Genomic DNA, 22,237 nt, shown 5'->3' on the forward strand with positions numbered 1-22,237 from the left:
ATAATTTGGGAAATATAAGCAATTAAAGGGTTTCCAATTTCCTGGAACGGTTTCCAGAGAACCGGATCGCAGTTGCCAGCGATCGAAAACGCTCGTTGAAATCAATTTCGGTCCGGGATAATAACCGTCGTTCCGCGCTAATTTCTCGCCCGTGCAATTTCTTTTTTGTTCGTGTGCGGGATCGATTTCGCGTTAAGCCGCATTCGAAGGCAGCGGTCGGTTTGTTGCGTCGAACACCAACGACCCGTTTACGACTAAAGCGCGTTTTACGTATGCAACATTCGCCCGAGCCGTTTCGATTTCACGCGAATATGGCGGATCCAAACGAACCGGTGATTCCGTGCTACGAATAAATAGATTTTCCCAGCCAAAAATCAAATTTCGACTTTTTTATATTTATTCGTGCATTTCTGTTTCACTCAACTTTCGTAACGAAGAAATTTCCTGCCGGAAATTAAATTACAATTACGATTTAGAACGAAATTTACATTTACCCGATATTGCTATTTGAGTAGTGCATTGTGCGTTGGTGCACCGTGAATACTGCATACGGAACAGTGCATAGTGCATATCGGATTGTGCATGAGCCATAATATTTGGTGCAAGTTGAATAATACAAATTGCATGGAATACTTGATATTCCACGCTGCATAGTGCATAGTGCATTCTGTAATGTGCATGATGCATGCTGTTACAGTGTTCAGTGCATTCTGTATTGTGCACGATGTTTGCTGTCTCGTGAATGTTGCACATTGCACCTTGTACACTGCATAATCCAACAGAGTGCATATTGCATTCCTGCATAATACACGGACAACATTGTAGACTGCATAATGCATAGTGCATTCTGTATTCTGCATAATATTCAGTCCACGAAAATTTCATCGCACATCTGATAATAGACAACACATTAAGTGCATAATCCAAGCACATCATATACCATCACATCAGTGCAAGCTGTACATCGCTATTGCACAGTACATTCTCTATTGCCCATAATTTTTGCTGCACGGTGCACGATGAATGTTGCACATTGCATATTACATAATACATAATACATAGTGCGGAGTGCATATTGCACATTGCATATTCATGCGGCATAGTGCATGCTGCCTAGTCCAACAGCTACAGCACCCATTCTCCCCTTTCGTTTAGTACATCCCTCTTCCCATGCACTTCGCGACTAATATATTTTAGTACATTATGTTCCTCTTTCTCCCTTCCCCTGCATTAAGATTGCAGTTCCCAGGTGTGACTCGAAGATTGCGTGTTCACGGCTCGAAATAATCTTAGACCAGAGTCGCGGGCGGGTTACCGCTCGTAATTTGTATAAATTATTATGTTGCATCGTTCGCTTGTGCACAATTATTTGCGTTTGGAATTAGAATGCCGTTCGCGGGAGCCGTTTTCCTGAAATTCCACCGATTCGCGGGTCAGTATATCGTTGGATTGCTATTCCGTCGCGGAGTTCTGTTAGATTAACTTCTGGCGTGGTCGTTAGTCCGGTACAATTGCGTCCCTCCGGGGTTTTCGCGCGTTGGCGTTAATTCATAATTTAGTATTATACATCAGACTCCGTGAAATATTTAAGCGCCATTAAACTCGCAAATTCTTGATCGTCTGACGTCAGGTCACACTGAAACGCATCATCTTGATACGTGGATGGAGAATTGCAGACAATTCTTTATGTAAGTTCAAAATTGTGTAAATATTTTAACCCCTTGGCCTACACGTTATCTTTCGATTGCTCGGGTCATAGTAAACAGGAAGGTTGGAAGTCCGAACGAAGTACCACGGTTCAGACTCGTGCTTACTGTTTATCCCCAAAATTCCTTACCACGAGTTTCACTCGTCGTTGTATGTCAAAGGGTTAACTGATGCATTCAGACACCGATTAACAAAGAACTCGTAAATTTCATGAATTTAAAAAATCATTTTCTTCTGTTTTTAAGCATTGTCTCGTGTATGAAAGAGACCTTTACATTTGTATGTAATTTTTTAATTTCAGTTTTAACTTCAACAAATTCTTTTCAACTTCAGTACTAATTTCTCTTTAATGCCTCTGAAATAACTAGAATTTTTCAAGGTTCTGAAACTGAACTAATTCCGAAGCATTAAAAATCTTACACATAATTTTGTCCACGATAAATAATTACCTCGTCACGGACTAATCTAATAAATTTCAACTTAACATTTGAGAGCACCATAATTCGGACTTCACAACAGGAGCTACAAATATGAACAAAGAAAATTACCAATTTAAATTAAATATCCCCGACGAATCACGAAACAAGGTAGCTAATCCAATGAGGCTGAAACGGAATGGGAGCGAATCGATAAACGAAGGGGCACTTTAATCGGCTTCGCAGACGATCTGGTAAACAATTATATCTAAACGCTGCAGAACGAGATTTCCTCGTTTTGCAGGGCTGCTGCCGGCGCTGGATCTTGAATACCGTCCTCATTCGGAGTGTCTGAGTATACAGATAGCGTGCACGTGTTGCAGCTGCCGTTGCATGTTGTCACGTCGCGAACGGCGACGACCGAGCGACAGCGTTTGAAACGACGCGGAGCAAAAGAACCCGAGAGAGGAAGCTACGCTTTGAAGAACGATATTTGAATTTCATGCATCGCAGATGCGACATTGGCACATCACGTAAACCCGAAACTCGCTTATTGTTCGAAACACCTGTACACCGCGACTCTTTTTGCACGGTTTTATCTGTTGTTCGTGTACACGGGGGTCGAACTAACTGGTATCGCGTCGGAATACATTACATTTTATTGTTGAAATCGCCCAGATAAAAACTGGAATAACATTCGTCTCGTGCGCGTGGAATTATTTTCATCCCCGTTCGATGCTTTTAAAAAAAAAACCAGAAAGGGAATGTCAGGTGTCCCGTGTACACAAGCTCGAGGGTAGAAGCACTATACTTTGTGGTATATTCCTTTCGCGTGCATACGCAAACGTTTTAGTGAAGATATTATTTTCATGTATTGCGTGAAGATTATTACTTAAGTATAATTTGAAAGAAAAATTATAATTGCAATACATCGTAGACGTAGTAAAGAGGAATAGAGAATTCTGTCGGTAGGAGTCAATACTGTAGAGCACTCGATCCATAACGTAGGTTTCTCTGTTGATAATACAGAGTACTTGGTCGATGAATCCTTTGATCAACCAGGGTTTTACATTACCGAGTCTTACCGGCAGATTACGCAGCATTATCGACACAGTGCTTTACCTTTCCGCAAGTTGTATTCTGTGCATTTGTTCTCTACTGTATAACGTAGATAAGAAAGCCTTGCATTATAATAATACTAAATTCCTCAAAAACATCCTCACACTGGTACAAATATTAAAATACAACGCAACGTTATTTAACTTTATGCTCCAGACTATCAAATTAAAAATATTCCATTTTACAAAATTTCGATTCCCATTTGAAGAATTATTATCTCCCAACTATGTGGCTACGAATTGAAACATTTTTTTTTTTCAATTCCACCCAGTTAGGTGTAAGATTAACCAACTCTGTCTGAATCTCTCGCAGGCGCCAGATTCGAGCGTCCATCGCTATTAACAGGACTAGTCGATTTAGGAGCAGGTCGCGATAAGTAGCGGGCGCAGGTGCCGTTTGTCGATGACGTCCGTGATCAGGATCGCGTTACATGCACCTTATCATCCCCGTACACTCCCCAGGCGGGCGCGAGCAGTGAGCCGGTAACATGCACGTTCTAATCTGGATTAGCCCGAACTAGTCCGTCTTTGTGCGTAGAAACTGGGCCGATGGGGGTTGCCCTCAAAGTTCTACACCTCTCTATCCCAGCCAACGCGTGCCCCTCGCTCTTCGTGTCCGCGCACGCACACACACTGCGCCCCTAATTGCGTCATTTTCGTGTAATCCAGTCCATTCCAGTAGGTTACGGGGAACGCTACGAGGTACACGAGGCTATTTGCCCCAGACAAGATTGCAGGGGTCGTGGTGGGTTCCAAGATGACGGGGCATTGTTGCGACCAACAGACTTTCACGAGAAGGGCTGTCTTTAAGATTACCCCAATCGTCGCGATGTGGGAGATACTTGGAGAGGTTCTTTTGGGGTAACTTAGTGGTTGAGGTATTTCGGAGATTTGTGCGTGTTTGTTTAGTGTACTTACAGGTTTGTTTTGTTAAAAAAAGTAGTGGTACAATAGGCGAATCAAGCTTCTGATGAGTACTTGTCTCACAGGCGGCGCTAGTGTCGCGTCTCGTATAACTTCCAGAGCTTAGCTTTGCTTTACTTCTGAAGAATAATACGTATTTGTGCATTTACTAGTTTTTAAATTGTGCTACCTGTCTTACCAAATTTAATTTAGTCTGTGCCGAGCATACTGTATTTCCCAGTCGAAACGGTTTCGTATAATACAAAAATGTATCAAGTTTTCTTAGACTATATCATGTTCATAGTCTATGAAATTTCTCTACAGTGAGCAGAATGCGGAAGAAAATTTTCGAAAGTCTTGTTCAAACTCACTTGTTGTTTCTGCAAGGCAGCCACGTCGCCGCAAACAGGTCCTAGACCGGTCAGCTCGGTGTCTTTTCTTATCACCCATTCGATCAACTCACGCAAAGATAACAGCAGGGCGTTCCAATGTTCCGTGTTGCTCTCTAATCGATTTCTGCGAACAAACAATCCGTATTGGTTAAACTTACATAATTCACTAAAAATACACGTACAGATAGAACGTTTCGATCTACACAAATCGTCGATACAATTGTTGATACAACTAGATACGACCTAAATTATAAATTTATGACTTGCATTCGGTTTTAGTAGTAATCCGCAGATGTAAATTGTGGAAGGAAAGTATCTCAAGTGATTCACTGTGCTTTAGTATGAAATAAATTAATTTTAATATTTAATTTCACTAAATATAAATAAATACATTTTCTTTCTTACGGTTCGAACTAAGTAACCAATGTCTTAATGTAAATCGAGGTTATTCTGCATCGCATTGTCTAATAAATACAAATTAATAATCAATAAAAAGCTCTCTAAAGCAGCCCAACCGAAGCAATCCTATCACTTCCTAGGCCGCAGAGTCCGAAATTTTTATTATCCAATCCCTCTCGGATAAAAGTTTGTCGACCCCAGATCTATAAAACACGATTCACATTCCATTGAAGTAGGCTCTCCAGACCTGGGCAACGTCATCCATTAGACGGGGTGCTAGACGACGAAGAAGGGTAAGGGTACGCAGACAGCGCGACGTAACGCGTAACCCGTGAAAACGACGCGGAACACGCGTCTGGCCGTAAACACTGGCAAGAGGCGGGGGCGTGGATCGCAAAGAAATATTTATTCTCGAGAGAAAGTGAAAAAGAGCGAGAAAATGAAAGCGCCCGTCGCTGAATGGAGACGAGAGAAGCATCGCTGTGGACAGGAAAAGTAAAAGGTACGAAACACCCGATGGAAAGAGGAGGCGCAAGACATTCAAGGTGAACTATGCGAGCACGGGACCAAGGAACTGAATAGTACGAAGCAGAGGTCTCGAAAACTGCAAGCTCAAACAGCGACGACGGGGAATGAAAACGTGTCGAAGGAAACATAATTAAAGATAACGCGAAATAACGTGAAAAATATATGAGAGTTTCTCGGAGGTCTCGCGAAGTCAGCGCGTAGCGCGGAATAAATAAGTAACGGCAAATAAGGAATATTCCATAGAAGCTTAAGGGGGTTGGAGGGGGTGGCGAAAGGAACTTATCAAATCGTAGAAGTTGCAGCTCGAACAGGGCCAAGGGGAACGGGGAAAAACGTGCGTCGACGTAAATGCGAGAGGGAGATAGAAGCTGGTAGGGGGTTGGAGAGAGGTAAAATAGGCAGCTGGAATGAATAAGGGGAGAAAGAAATAGGAGAGATTGAAAGGAGCGAAGATCGAGGGGCAGGACGCAGCGAAGGAGGCCAGGAAGGATGGCGCTAGGGATTTAGATTTATATGCCGCCATTGTTGCACCATCGTCGACGGAGCAGTCTCTCACACCCCTTAACATCCAACTCCTGTCTTCTCATCCCCGGGCTGACGCAGCCCTCTTTTCATCCACGGAAGCCGCGGACCCGCCGTCTGGTATCGCGAAGGAACAGCCCCGCGGCCGGATATATTGCAGTTATTGTAACGTCGATGAAAGTCCTGCGGAATTCCGCGACCCAGCCCGTATACTTCCGGCGGATCCCCCGGTATATATGTACCTGCACGCTGGAAGGCATTGCGCCTTCTTCTCCCGCGAGATAAGGAGACCGGGATATATCGCCGAAAGGGAGTGCTGAATACCCCTAAGAAGGATAGCTCGACTTTTTGCACACCCCCAATAGGGATGTAAACGTGGATCTCTGGCAAAAATTTGATCGAGATGAAAGCGTCTTGACGGCGATAAGATTCACCAATGATATATTGATTGATCATTGGGTCGCTTTGACTTGAACGTTGTAGGGTGATTGTTTAGGGGGTGGCATAACTCCAAAATGTAGGTTAAGGGGGTTGTTCTTTTTCTGATCCATCATCTTTTTCTGTCAGATGACGGATTTTTTGTTCGTTGACTGCCTTTAAAATATTTCTATCGAAGTATATCAAGTAAATTACAAAATTGACAAAGTAATCAGTGTTTACGTCACAGGTTGTCCTGTTAAGCTGATTGAACATGAAACTTTATGGGGGTACTCTTTTTTTTTATTTTAATATGAGATTCTGCTGTTTGGGTTTGGTCACGATTTCATCACGAAAAGGATGAGTTATTACGTATGTGTTATAGGCTATAACAGGCTATAACTTATAGCTCTCGAATGGTGAGGAATTTTAGGATCATTCAAATGCCACGTTAAAAAAAGCGAATGCATTTGATACTTGTTTCTGTTTATATTGAGTCAACGATTAACCACTGATAAACCACATTTTCACCTCGTATAATTTCCAAAATAAATTACACATATTAATTACTTTACAAAATTTTATATTAAGATAGAGTGTCTATACTATGTGCCTTATACGTTCCTACGTAAAAAGTAATACATGAAAGAAGCCCATGACGAATGTAGAAGAAGTCAAAAAGTGCAAATATATAAGAACGGGGAGCTTTTGAAATTTTGAAGTATACAAAAATTTCACTTCTGACGCAAATTATAAGTATCCATCGACCTCATTCACATCCAGACAACATTATTCCTCGCCTAAGTAGTTTCGAAGCGTTTCTAATCATTCCAGGAAGCGTATTGACGCAAGAGAATCGATCCCTAACATCGATGTATCGATGGCTCCCTTGACATCCCTCGGTCCCATAGCTACATTCAGTGACTTGGACAGGGAAGACGCGAATTGGACGTCGCCGTTGGGAAGTTACGACCTACCCGATGGTGTCAAGCTGTTTGAAAAGCGATGTAAATAGGACAGAGTGTACCAGGGAAACGCTGCTGTCCCATTATTTTTCCTTCTATTTTTCTAACCTGGAATCCAATCTTCTCGCAGTCTTTGCTTTACCTTGCTTTACTTACTCTACGGCAGCGATCCCCAAAGTGGGCGATCCCGTCCCTTAGGGTAGCTACCGAAACGAAGGCTCTACATATTTTTCTTTTCGAACAAAGAGATACGCTATTCGATCTCTCGCCACCTTTTATTGGGTTGGATACAGAGACGAGACGTTGGAGTAATTTTAAAGCCGTGGTTCAATATTTTGCTAACTATTGTACAGATTTTATTCGATAGCTTTTGTGTAGATTCTTATCTCATAATTGAATTGGGAATCTTATTTATTTGCTACAACATAGCTCAGGTGTAAAATCTCAGCGTCAACTCACAATTAGTATTAGCTTCAATTGATTGTGTTTATGTTTACAGTAGCCAATTGTTTAATCAGGAGAAAATAAATATCCACGATTTAGAAACAGTCCTAGTTTGATTAGCTTTTTTTATGTTCCTATTACTCTTTCAGTACATGTTTAATTTTCGTTAATTAATTCTACCATGCCTTTTACATTTCTTACCATCACAATAATGTTCAACGAAACAGCTGTTTCTTGTTCCGATCTTTTTCGAATTCTAAATGGAATCGTAATTAAATTACTTAAATTATTTCTGTAAATCGTGGAGCACCGAGGATCGCTTTGCATGAGCCAGAGGTATGTGTCTATAAAGTTTGAGAACCACTGCTCTAAAGACTTGTTAGTTTAAAGTTTGCCAGCGTCGAAAGTCAAAGAATCAACAAACGAGAAGAAAGGACGTCCAACAAATCGGATTGCTGGGCGAGAAAATGGACTCTGTGCTCAATGGATGAGCGGTCTGTTTAGTCGCGCTACCCAGTCAATCCCCGAGTTTAATACTTCAAATCTGTGCCACAGCCGGGGACAGACTTGCAGGTATCAACAAAGTCACCTGGGAATTCCTACTCTCTGCCAAACATCCCCAAGTTCCCTATTCACGACTAAGCACAATAGTTTTCGATGTGTTTCTTGCGATCAACAGCATCCACGATGGTCGAAGTTTCTTTATACGACACAATGGCGGTGCTATTCGAGGCCCCTAATTAGTCACTGTCGTTATAACTCGGAATCTAGGTCGAATTGGACATATAATTAGTCGATAATATCGTCCCAAGCATTTCATCTTCAAATGTTTCGATCGTGAAGTTTCATGGCTCTTCTGCAATTGGTTTGAATATTTGTGATGAGAAAATATTTAATACTTTGGAGAACATAAAGTGAAGACGAATAGGATACTTGGAATGCTGTTGTTTAAATGTTACAAGAAACTGGAGTAACATGAACGAAGAGCAGTAAATTATCAAAAGTACATACGATAATTAGATTGCAAAATTATATTTTTATATATTCAGATAATGAATTCAGATTTGCATGAACATGTATATGTCTTATCTTCCAAACAGTGTAACACGTGTTTATATATTTTTAATTCTCATAACAGGTAACAGGAAAAAATATAGTATCAAAGCCAATCAAGATTATTATATAGTTTAGTCCAATGAAAAATGGATCATGACTATCATCCATACTGTTTGCTGTTTATTATTATTAGTTGATTTCAAAATAACCAAATTCTCCGCTTTAACCGATTAATCTAAATTAGTATAATTAATTCCTGCTTAACGTCATCCCCAGAAATGAAGCTTCATAATCCAAATGACTGGGAGCCTGCTCCAATTCGACTTTCTAAATTGATTAACCACTGGGATCGTTAGTCACGAAAAAATTGATCAACTTAATCCAGACTGCAGGAGTAAAAAAACAGGGGTGTTGATTTTCGCCCAACGATCCTTCCTTCGACGAAAACAAATAGAGCCGCGATCGATAGCGACGATGTCTAGGTGTTTAATCGATGCGGTCGCCGAACGATTAATTGCTCCAAGTTCGGTGCACCTTGATTACCACCGGGACAACGGACGTTCCTCGGGGTTAATGGAACATCAACGTAATCCGTGTTTGCGCTGGAGAATTGCTGGTGGAAAAACGCTCACGGAGAACATCCGCGCAGAGATCGTCTGGCAACTGACACGAACAGAAGGATCTGCGACGATTAAACCGGCATACAAGGTGTTCCTAAAGAGTGGACACGAATATTAATAGTGAAAGTTAATTTACAGACGGTTTAAGCCATAATTCTTCTGTTTTCGAACTTATTAAACAAATACAGACTCTCAAATTTTCAATTTTCACTATACTGTCTTCAGAGAAGAATTTCTATCTCCACAACTATTACATTATACGTATTAATTTTTGTTTCAGATTCAATAATAAAGGATACTCTTTCTCAGAAATTTTTTGTTTTATTCGTAAAATTATTCTTGCAGTACGAAAATATTCAAACCAATTGCAGTTCATGTCTCACTTGAATGTTCTCTTTAAGAAAGATTGAAACGCTGTAGCTTGAGAATGGAGCATCGCGTAACTATTCTCATCCGACGCTTTTTATCACAGTGACAAATAGAATCCACTGTTTGGTCCCCCTTTTTTAAGAACACCTTGTATATTCCACGTTCGTGCCATCGCATTTCAATTGGGACGAGTCCGCGAATACCATCGTGCCCCACGTCTCGAGGAACGTTGAATACACTCCTCTTCCACGGTCTTCGCAACGTACCGATCTAATGTAACATAAATCACGAAGAAATTCTCCCAGCAAGCCAAGCAACGCTTGGGCAAGAAACGTCTTCTATTCTTCTGGAGCGTGGAACGAAATTCTTTAAAGAGTTCATTGTACGTGCGCGATAATACAGTTCTCTTTGATCTTCGGCGAAACGTCGACCATACGAGGCGAATACTTTAATCCCATAACTTTCTCTGCTAGATTTGCACTGCGATCCAATGATTGCTCGGTGCAAAATAATTATTACTCTCAAATCTTCCACTATACAGGGTGTCCCAAAACTCGGGGAGGAGCCGGAAATGGGGGGTAGCTGAGACGATTCTGAACAACAATTTCCTTTGCAAAAATGTCGGATGGGGCTTCGTTAAGGAGATATTAAGCGAAAACCCCGACCAATCAGAGCGCGCGTAGACCGTTGGAGCGGCCGCGGTAGCGTAGGCTACGCGCTGGTGGCCGCGCTTGCACGCGAACAAGTGACCTCGACGTGCATCGAAGGACATTAACACTGCCGCCTAGCGCGTAGCCTACGCTACCGCGGCCGCTCCAACGGTCTACGCGCGCTCTGATTGGTCGGGGTTTTCGCTTAATATCTCCTTAACGAAGCCCCATCCGACATTTTCGCAAAGGAAATTGTTGTTCAGAATCGTCTCAGCTATCCCCCATTTTCGGCTCCTCCCCGAGTTTTGGGACACCCTGTATAGTAAAACAGGTTGTGTTATATTTGGACACCATTGAGGACAATACAAAAGATATTTATAATATTTTGAATTAAATATAATGCTGCATATAATTCAACAAAAAATGCTTGATTTGTGTCGTGAAGGATCGTAAAGAATGAATTTTGTTTACTATATAAATAATGCCACGTAGCTTTCGCAATTAGCGGCTCGAATCTTAGAAATTCTGTGAGATTTTAGTTTTTAGGAATTTTTATGAAAGAGTATAATTCAACGAATAATTTTTATAGATAGGGGTCCTGCGACATTTATTTCAAGAGGATTCCAGCAGTCTGAAGTCAGCAGGGTACGGATACTCATACCGTATATCGCAGTCGTACAATCGATCCACTCGGTCCACCACTGGCGGAACGTCGAATTCATCGGGATCGGTTTTGCGGCGTTTCCTAATGAGAACGCAAATACCCCTGTTTACCATCGTCGTTTCCGTCGACATTTAACTCCGTGTGCCGATAATTTGCTCTTTTTCCAATCGTCATCGAGCACGTTGATCCGTATCGATGACGCGTCGTTGAACGACGAATCGATAATCGCTGCTACTAGCCACGGGCTAAGCCGCTTTATATAGGACATGTTGTATTTATAATTCCGCTAATTTACTGGAATTCGTTTAATCCAACGAATTAACGCTCGCCCAGCGCCATTCCCGCGACGATATTTCATACTTTTTGTAGAGTCGTTGGGCAATTCGGCAATCGAGCGTGATCGATGACCATTAATTTGGAAAGTATGTGGTTAATTAGTTGTGGAAAAGCGTATCGTCAATTAGGTAATGAAGATCCGTGTACTGGTCGGGATTCGGTTGCAGTTAACCACGCGTGTGCTTGAAATTTCAGTTTTCGTGCGGTGGTTTAGAGTGAGTTAACGATAATTACTCGTTTAGGGGGGTATTTAATTGTCTAGTTACAGTGGATTAATTTTTAGATCAACATGTTCGTAAAAAAAGGAAACTGAAGATGAAAAGAAAGGATGAAGCTGGAAAAGTTCGTAAAATTTTAAACAGAGCAAAGTGTCGAAACAGTTTGTTTTATTTTAGTTTAAGATCACACTGTTAATTGCACAATTTCATTCCCATAGTAAATTAATTATCTCCAACTGAATCTTTTAGAAGTGTTGCATTGAAACTTTCGAACTCGAAGAATTTCATTGGAATTTTAAATAAAGAGTGACAAATCGATTTCCGGTTTGAAAAACTGAATAAATTATAAGTCGTAAGTTCCATTATCCTCCAGCGGATCTACGAATAATTTAGGATCACGTTGGACAAAAAACGTGAAACGGAAGTGTCAAGATAGAGCCCCGGAAGGGATGGATCAACCAAGTTTCTCTAATTAAGGAGAAACTCCGTTCAGACTAGTGACAAAGATATAAGCTTCGAGCTAACAACACAGTACGAGTAGGTTTATAAATGATGCACAGCAAGCTATCTCTCCTAATCCCACTTTCAAAGCTGTTTCAGACTCCGGGCATATTACAATGGCCACTCAACGAGAATTACTCCAAACCTAACCTAGACCTCAAATGAAATGCTACGTGCACCAACGCCGAGGATCCACATTCAAGTTTTATCGTCCGATCGAAGAAGCTCCCAATCAATTACACCTACCCTTTCTGAACACGTTCAACGGAAATCGAACTATCACCAATTGAACGTGATTGTAAACAAGTGAAACGGGTTGTTCTAATACAGGGGTAGTTTTTCCTTATTACTCGACCAATGGCAGCATTATTTACGCATGAACTTTTACATGTGCGTACACAGACATTTCATAATATTTTCGTCAAAACTTTCAAACTTCAAAAATTTGATTGACGATCTAAATTTAAAGAATTTGATTGAAATTACAAATGCAGTGTAGCAAGTCGAGTGCCACTCTTAGAATAGAAGACAACGAATTTTGTTTTTAAATAAAAACACAAGATCGCTCAAAAATTGAGCACAGCAAAATTTCGCTCGCACGTTTCTTCCCACTTGACGAACAGTAACTTTATGTGACCCTCTGGGTGTTAAAAGTGTTACACGGAAATATTATTCTCGCTGCAGGAGGAATCTGATATCGAACGCGCGGACCGTTCAAGAAAATGGTGTCTTTCGCGTATGTACTCGAGCGTTTAAGGGGATACGCCGGTTTCAAATAGAGACCACCGGGCGCGCGTTGATAAAAAATGAAAGAATGGTTTTGTGCCCGGGAGGTGAGGTCTCGATGGCTCAAAGGGAAATCTGAAATGAGTTTCTCCCGGGACAAAAGATTCGTTCGCGGCGCGCACGAGGCATAGAGCGGACGTTCGGTCAGTGGGTCGTCGGCGATCTTGCGATTTTAATTCAATATTCAAAACGCTCGGTGAAAATGAGCTTCCGCTTCCTTGTTCCGCAGCCGTGCTTCTTAAAACGAGAAACTGTCGTTGCGATTCGACCCTTCGATATTTCAATTTCCGAGGAACTTGTAAAATATATCTAGATTGAACTACGTGGTTGGTAAAAAAAAACTTCCAACACGATTTTCTGTGGTAAAGGGGAAAAATTAAAATAACTTAAAGCAATCCCTGTGCACCTTAATGAATTTTACTCCGAACGAATTTATCGTAGAAGCTTTGACTTATGGAAAGATGCGTTCTTCTATCGAAACTATAGCATTTATTCGTTAGCAGCCCTAGCCCAGGAAGCAGACAGAACGTAAGGGTCACTTTAAAAGAGAAGCTTCGTTTTACAGCACAACCGTACGTAGCTAAAGGGATAACGTTGAATAACGTCTGGTCTTCTAATCGAGATATAAGGCACGCATTAACATTCAAATTCTCGACTTTCCGTGTCGGAAAGCGTAGTACGTTCACTGTGTAATGGAAACGGTTTTTTATTTTCTTAATTTTTAAAATCGTAGATTATTAGAGTTTACGAGAATCTTGCACCGTTTGCATGCATTTAACGTGAGAAATCCTTATAGGGAAATATACGTTTGCAGGGATTAAAATCTAGCAGAAAACCTGAGGGAACTGGAAAGAATGTTTTTGTTTTGTCTGCGGGATAATAGAAGGACCACAGAAAGTATACAAAAATAGAAATAAAAATAAAATCATCGTGAAAGGAGAAACAGTTTAATTACGATTTTCAGAATGTATGCGAAATATGTCTAAAATATGTATATTCTAAATGAATATATTCTAAAATGTAATGTCTTAGAATTTTATATTTCAATCTTATACTTCAATATGTACCACACATATGTATGTATATAATACGCTGTTACATTCCCCAGATTAGACGGTTCTGTTCGCGCACGGTTGCCAAATCGACTGCCAGCGGAAGTGGTTAAAGTTGGAAATGAATATATCACGGTAGTTTCTGAAATATAGAAAATTATGCAAATCCGTTCAAATAGAGCAACGACTGCGCGCCGGTGCAGTTTTCGCGACGCTGCAGCTGCACAGCAGTCCGCACACTTGAATTTCAAGGGGATTACCATATTAATATTTCATACTGTCGTTAAGACATTTCTTCACTCGCTGTCGTCCTACATCCCACGTACACTTCCTCGGTGCAGATTCATGAAGCCTGCTCCGTGTAACTTTTACAAAAAAGGGTCTGTATCGTTTCACAGCTTCGTTTATAGCGAATAAATATATTATTTAAATACTGGAACAAATCTAGAGGTCAGAAAATAATTATTACATAAAAGAGTTAATTTAGAGGTTAGAAGTTAATTCACGACTAGTCTGTGTTTGTACTCGACGACAATGTAGACCTGAATAGGTGGAATTTCGGCGACTAGGACTCGCCTCTGTATCCGCGTCCTTCGAAGCGAAAGGGTCAATTTGTGTCTGTTATCGAGCTGGCAAATATAATTTCGGGGCGGTGCAATCTAACGACATACCGATAATTTGAAATCGACGTCGGTGAAGAGACCGTCCAAATTCATCGGCGGTCAGATTTGATTACAGATCGAATTAATCTATGCAGATTAAACGCTTACCGCCGGGTGGAACTGCGAAACGCTTTTCCCCGAATGACTCGAACCTGGAGTTCGATTAAACGCTTACCAGCTATGAGTTACAGTTCTGTTTGGAATAACGAGTGCTTTAAATCGGAATTAATATAGAAGATTTATTAAGGAAACACCCGTTCGAGTGTGCGCTATAAATCGGACGCGAACAGTTCCAGAATCCCTCGTTTGTTCGCAATCCTCTTCCCCCACTCCTTCCGCGTGCACACGATCTAGGATTTAGAGTGGCTAAGTAAACTGCGGAACGTACATAATTCTAAGAGATTGTAAGGTCTGAGGGTCTAATCCCTGGAAATACGCGTGTACGAGAAGTGGGATACGACTGTTCTCAAGATAACAAACGTCGGTCGTTCGATAATAAAATTCAGGATCCGTTGCATCGAGTAGTCGAGAGCCAGACGGTATACGAGTGAATTGTGAATTTTTTGTGTGAGAGAATTGAGTAGTGTCTAGTTTCGATGTTTGAGCTAAAGAGAAAACGATATTAATGGATCATACTGTGCTTGAGATGGAGATTTGATACAAGCTACGATTCACAGTCTTCGAGAAAACAATTTAAAAAAATTTAGTTTGGGAAGATCGTTAAAAATTAGGGAATTAAAAAAAATGTTTTGTATGATATGGGAGTTTATATAATTCAATACACACGCCTATGTTAAGGGAAAAGTCAGTTGGTGGTGTTCTTTGATCAGTGACTGAGGAAATAAATATTTATGAAACAATAGATAAAATAACTTGAAGCTAACTTGATAACTTTTATGATGAGAATAAGAATATTTTTCAAACTATATTCCAGCCAGACTATACATGATCATCTGAAGGTACATACATGATGTAGATTTCTGCTTGATCGACATAGTTTTTAATAGCTACCCGACGTTACCAGTAGAGCAATCTGCCTCATCGACCAAGTGTTTCGCACTATCGAACTTTATCGACAGAATATTCTAGTGGACTATCTAACCCTAAATATACGTACAAAGTAATCAAAAACACAATTAATTCGTACTCAATGATTGACTTCCACTATCTAAATTTCCAACATTATTTCTCGTGGCTTGCCTACCTAACAACCATATTAACACAAAGAGAGGCCTCATTAATACCTAAATACCTTGTACAACAAAAGTCCCTCTAAAACACGTTATCTTCCACAGGTTATTTCGCTGATAGACACCAAGACAAAAGGTGTAAAGTTACCTTTACCAAGCATCACGCGTTAAGATATGAATATCCTGACTGGAGATTTACTCCCAAATTGGAAGACTGAATATCTTCTCTCGAAGACCCGTCGGCACAAAAGATTCCCACGGAGAAAATCACATTACAGAGATTTGGTTGTAAGCTTCTTACTTTATTTTACGACTCGATAAATTTGCATTGATGTCAAGTTGACTGACAAGCGCCAGCCATTCCGATGTCGATGTAGAGCGGCTCGTAAGGACGCGGAACGAGCGGGTAAATCCGGTCTGGTCGCATCTGGCTCGAACGGGATGTAATGCCTGAGAATATAGACGTCGTGAATACGCGGATACGGTTAGGCAAGGAGAAGGCGTGCATTTAGCGGACACGGACGCGCTACCCCTCCTGCGCCCCTGGAAAACCGACAGCTCTTCCGGAGATTAACGTTAAGCCACACCTTATCATACTTTAAGCTCGTACCGCTATCGTGCATCCGATACACCGCTGGAAACACGTAGCGCCGGTACCGCGTAATGAGTTACGACTGTTGGGAGACCGAAAGGAAGGAAGCTTCGAGCCTGAGCGACATGTTGATTTCACTGCATCGGTATTGTTGTTCGTAGATCGCTTCGAATATGATATGCCCGGTGTTCCAGGTGCTCTGAAAAGCCGCGAGCTTTGTTTCGTTCCTTCGTTTCGTTTTTGTACTCGTTTATAGTACAATGGTTTTCTAGTTTCTTTCAAGTTTTTAAAGGTTGGTAATGTAGAACACTTGGTCAATAAGGTGGGTTGTTTAGTTGTTAAGGTAGACTACTCCGTAATTAAAGGTTGGCAATGCAGAGAACCCGATAGTTAAAACAGAATACTTTACCAGCAATATTCGGTAATATAGAGTGCTTTGTGGATAAAACAGGCCTCTCAGCTGGTAATATAATGCACTCCATTGATCAATTCTCCAAATAATTAATACTCTAGGTTATATCTATATCTATCTTAAAAACTCCACATACATTCCATCCGAAACTTTCAATTACTAAATGGATCTTTCACTTCTATATTCTCTCAGTTCAAGAGAATCAAACGTACGTTTTCTTCTTCCGAGCTGAGCCAATTTTTCTTCAAATTCGAACCAGGCGTTCCGAAGAAGGTTCCATTTTTCAAAGAAGAGAGTTCCGCAGGTCATTTTGCGCGTCGCCTCCATCGTGCAGCGGACCGATAGAACGCTCGTGACGAATATCCTGCAACGACGGTGGTCATTCGTCTCTCGTGTCTGTAACCAGCCACGTTTCTATGTCTTCGCTTTGCCGGCTGGCACGGGCGGCGACGTCACGTAAAAATAACTTCGATTTGCCCCGATCAGTGGAAAGGGTGAAACGAGGGGGTTGGGGCGGGCCGATTCAGGGCGGAAAAGCGCTGTACGTGACAGATTTCAGTGTGTTCGCGAAACGACGGTAAAAGAACGACGATGCACAGGGCCGACTGATAAGGGCCCCAACGGTGATTCATCACGATCCGCCGATTATCTACCTGTCACTTCCGGTCCAGCTGGCCTGGCGACGAATCAACTATCGCGACTCTTTGCTATCGTCGGACCGCCATTTTCGCGGGAATCGGGACATCTTCGATACCAGTCGATTCAATAAGCGCCTCTTCGATTCTCGACTCGTTCGAAGTTTCGCGATTTGTGCAAGATGTACACGGTAACTGATGCCATTTGTATAGTATAGTTTATTCTTCGTGAAAAAGTGAATCGAATGGGTGGAATGCAATCTTTTTATACGAAGCTTCGTTTTAGAGAAATTTTATTTTCAATATTTTTGGTGCATTTTTCTGATTAATAATATACTCCGGCTTGTTGCAATTAAAGTTGTACTTTTTCTGGAAAGTACTCGAATTTCTGAAGAAATGTTTGTTCAAACTTTTCTTAATATCTTCTTCAATTTAAAAGTGACGTAGATATGAATTAAATGGCTGGTCTGATTTATTGTATAGTTTTTCCCTTAAAATTGAAAAATGTTTATAAACATCGAAGCCAGATATGATTGTTTATCCTCCCATGAGTACGACTTGGCTCCTCTGTCTGACCATATACCGTTATTTCTACTTAGACTGGAAATAAATGTAAAATATAATATATCTGATAATGCAAAGGGGAAAATAGAGATTGCTAATATCTCACATAAACAAACAAGCTGAGAAAACGTGTAGAAAACATATGTGTATAACACTATACCATTAATATTCAGCAACACCAACAGAGATAGAAATAACGATAAATAAATAACCTAAATTATACGACTGCCTAATAAATTGTCGACGTTATCTCGAAAACAAAGACTTGTGAAAACAATTCTTTCCCCATATATTTCATTCTTTTTCTCACGCAAAATGACCATATTCGCGTCTGCAACACCAATCACTGGCCACCAAGCACAATTGACCGCGACAGGCAGGTGTTTTGTCGTTCCCTGTCGCGAGCAGTTCTTTTTTTGGCGAAGAGATCCTCCAGATATCGTGGGCGTTGTATTTCAACTGTCCCAACGAATATGGTTCGCTGGAATCGGAAGATTCATAGATTGGAAACTGTAACGAACTCCTCTGATATCATTTTTTTGCTTCGAGTAAATTGGATCGGCGTGTTTTCATCCCCTTTGATTATTATTTTTTCCCCAATCGAATAAATAAGAGCATTGCGGTCACGTTGGTATCGCGCAAATATTTCCAAGACTTCGAACCCGCTCGATGAAGCAGCGAGCCGCAGTTCATCGAAATAAGTAGAAACGCAGAAGTTTCCGAGGTAGCAATGTGGGAGCTGTCAAAATATTCCTCAGAAATGTTTCATTATCCTCGATTCATTCCAAGGTATGACGGAGGCACGCGAGTCCGACTTGAGCGGGAAATTGAGGAAAACTCGTTACGTAAGATTATTAAGATTACCGCGTTAAAATTCGCACGGAATGTTAACAACAGAGACGAAAGACACAGGTCGTAGTTGGATTTGTATAAATGGAAATAAAGCAAGGATCGTGGTGCAATTAAAATGGAAACAATGCCAGCATGAACAAGTGGATCAAAACTGTGAAATAAATCCTTTTCATACGAGACTCAACTTCTGTGAAAATTAACATTCATTAGAGTCGAGATGCTTCAAATCTGATTTCATTGTATAGCTGATTTGCACGTGCATGCTTTATGAGATTTTTATATTACTTTCTCACAATACAGATTTCACTTCACATTGAGATTACATTAATTACAAGTGTGTTACTAGTGCGATCAATTCTTTCGTAACACCATGATTTGATGGTTTGGACATAATAATCATTCGAATAAATTTAAACCATTTCTTCAATATCACGTGTTTCATTACAATAAATTCAAACCACTTCCTTAAATTCAATTACCAGCATACCAATACTGACACTTTGCAGATACGATTTGGTTGCAAATTGTATTTCAATCGATTTACAAGTCAATATTTTTCAACATTACAATTATCACTTATCGTTTCCTGTCAAAACCACTCGTCGACGCCCATGCTCCGGCTGGAGCAATACCATTTCCAGGATCGTTTCATTGTTACTTCGTTTCCAAGGCGAGCTGTCATTCATAACGCGCAAAGCCCTCCCTCACCATCCGCGGAATACGCTGGTCTTATCGTAAACCGTCTCCCGTCCCGCGAACCACCCCCTTCAATTCGTCCTGGCGGCCATTGTTCGCGAAGACCACAACAAACACGCGCTCGTAACTCGATTACAGCCACCGTCGAGTCGTTTGGGGAGGGGAAATGGTCGCTGCTAACGAAGCCACGAACGATTGCTTCCGGTGGAACGGTCCCGGCTTCCTGGAAAAAGTCGCGACGCTTCCACGCGAGAACAATTTCTACGACGAGCAGACTAGGATGGCATTAAAGAAAACGCAGCCACCCTGGAGCATCCTTTGATGTCTCCAACTCAGGAATCGCGGCGTAAACGCGAGTTTCAGTGGTTCTTTATCCCCTCGTGCCCGCCGTTATGGCTTTTAATGTACATTATAGGTTCAGACTATTTTTATTTCAATTATTCTGATGAGAATATACACAGAAATGTGCCACAGATATTATTAGGTGTTATTGTATGGCAACAGGGACCAAAGTAATTTGGGTTCCTTAATTTTTGGACAAGTATAACTAGCGTGAAATTTTTTTTATTGGTAATTATTATTGGTGGGAATGTAAATAAAAATATATTATAAAAATAATTAGTAGTTATCGTAAAATCGCCTTCACAATCACTCTAAAGTGACGTTCAAAAAATTTGGAAGAATTTTAGAATGTTCTTTCTGAAAATTTGCCAACGTAAAGACACTTTATTTATACATTTGGAAAGTATATTTATTACACTTATCGAATAATAACCGTGCCAGCTTTCCAAAATTAACGATCCTTTTTTAAACCGTGGTTTAACAACCACTGACACCAGAGTTGTGAGTCCCTCACCTGTGTTTTATAGTTTCGATGATTCGTTTGGCCCCGGGCGTGTTCGACGCTCGATACTTCGGCGCGTGATACTTGGCACAGGTGAACGCATGAGTGCGCTAATCGCTTCGCGAGTAATGGCGCCGGTATACGCACGTTGAAGCCAGAGTGTCTTTAATTATTCCTCCCGATTCATGCTCTCAGCCGACAGCAGCCTTTGCAGACGGTCCTTCTGCGACTTCCTGTGTGCCTATGTTTGCGGAAGAAGCCCCTCTTCCGGCGGGGGAGCTTCTGACTTTTAATTTAGCTTCGCTTCTTGGGTGACGATTCGTGTAACGCCACGTACGCGTAATTTTCGAGCCGCTGCATGACTTCTCTACCTTGCATTTCGTACGTTGATTTAGGAGGATATACTGTAGTCAGAGTTCTCAAAAATAATATTTTTCATTTCTAGCTAACTCACAATGATATAATAAAAGTACAGAGTGATATATTGAAAGTTAGACACCACTTATTATCCATTTCTATTTTAATTCCTGAAAGATCGTTAAAGAAACTTCAATCTAAACTGTTACAAGATGCAAATAGCTTGCGATAGAGAAATAACAATTTTTTTCAAACGAATTTTAGGTATTATTGTATCGAGCTAATACATCCGACGAGCCACAAAATGACACTACAATTTTCTAACTTACCATTAACGATAGATGACTTCATTTGTCAATGTCAAGGATAAAATAAGTATAAACTACTCGTTTATGTATTGAATTTTCAATAGAAAATGGTTGCCACAAAAACCACTTTAATAAAGACAAAGTATACAATAAAGAACATATTACTGTATCGTCCATTTTTTCAAATATTTACGCGGTTCCTTTTTCCGATTACAATAATAACAATAAATAAATCTACAAGAAACTCTCTGCAACAATGAATAAACCTATCGCAATGGGGAATCTCCGAATTCTTCTCCCGAATAATTTCCCAGCCGTCCTAATTCGCGCCTACAAATTCCCGCGCTTCGCGTATTTTTTTCCTCCAAAGCTCTGGGTCTCGAATGACTGGGCACGAGGGTTGGAAAAAGCGACGGCCGGATGTTGAACAAGTCCGAAAGGTCCGCGTATCCGACTGCCGGATACGGCTCCTGCCCTTTTCGCGTGCGTGCCACGGTAACTAATTGCACCTGCTATTGATTTTACCCGCTACCGGTATCTTGTTTGCGCGAAATCCGCTGGACCAGCGCGCAACGAAAGTCGTCGCTCCGATTTTTATCTGGGTTACCCGTTATAAATCTCTGTCCACGTCGCCGGAGAGGAAAGAGTTTCTGCGATTTTTATTGTGGCCCCAGCTCCGCGCTGAAATTTATACAGTTGGCGAACAAAACCGAACACGCTTTATGAATTTGATTCAAAGGGTTTTCTTATTGTACTACCTTTTGAGAGGAGTATTAGTTTTTTTTTTTTTTTACATTACGTTATTGTAGTGGTACTGGAGAAAAAAGGCCGATGACAGTATTTTCGTACAGTTGTAATTGTGGTGTATAAGTGACGACGTATTGGGGGCCTTTGGTGGAGGGTTAAAAGGAAACGGGTGATCTTCGTTTAGGGTCGATTCATCGCGAAAATACGAATCGAAAAGTTCTTTATCATTTTGCAATCGAAAGTTTGGTTAATGAGTTACAGGTAGATGAAGTTTTTGCGTTCGCATGCGCACGATCAGCTGATTGGGGTAAAAAT

General features: G+C 40.9%; 1 protein-coding gene across 9 annotated transcripts in view; it reads right to left on the reverse strand.

The window, feature by feature from the left end:
• The window catches only part of LOC128891333 (dystrophin, isoforms A/C/F/G/H-like), a 567,969-nt gene that overhangs the window by 89,628 nt on the left and 456,104 nt on the right, over window positions 1-22,237 (reverse strand). For all 9 annotated transcript variants that reach the window (XM_054150727.1, XM_054150734.1, XM_054150735.1 and 6 more), the window contains one exon: window positions 4,516-4,660. In XM_054150727.1, coding sequence (XP_054006702.1) covers window positions 4,516-4,660 — 145 coding nt within the window. The remainder of the gene's footprint in view (window positions 1-4,515; window positions 4,661-22,237) is intronic.

Source organism: Hylaeus anthracinus, unplaced genomic scaffold, assembly GCF_026225885.1.
Source record: "Hylaeus anthracinus isolate JK02 unplaced genomic scaffold, UHH_iyHylAnth1.0_haploid 12001, whole genome shotgun sequence".
NCBI lineage: Eukaryota > Metazoa > Arthropoda > Insecta > Hymenoptera > Colletidae > Hylaeus > Hylaeus anthracinus.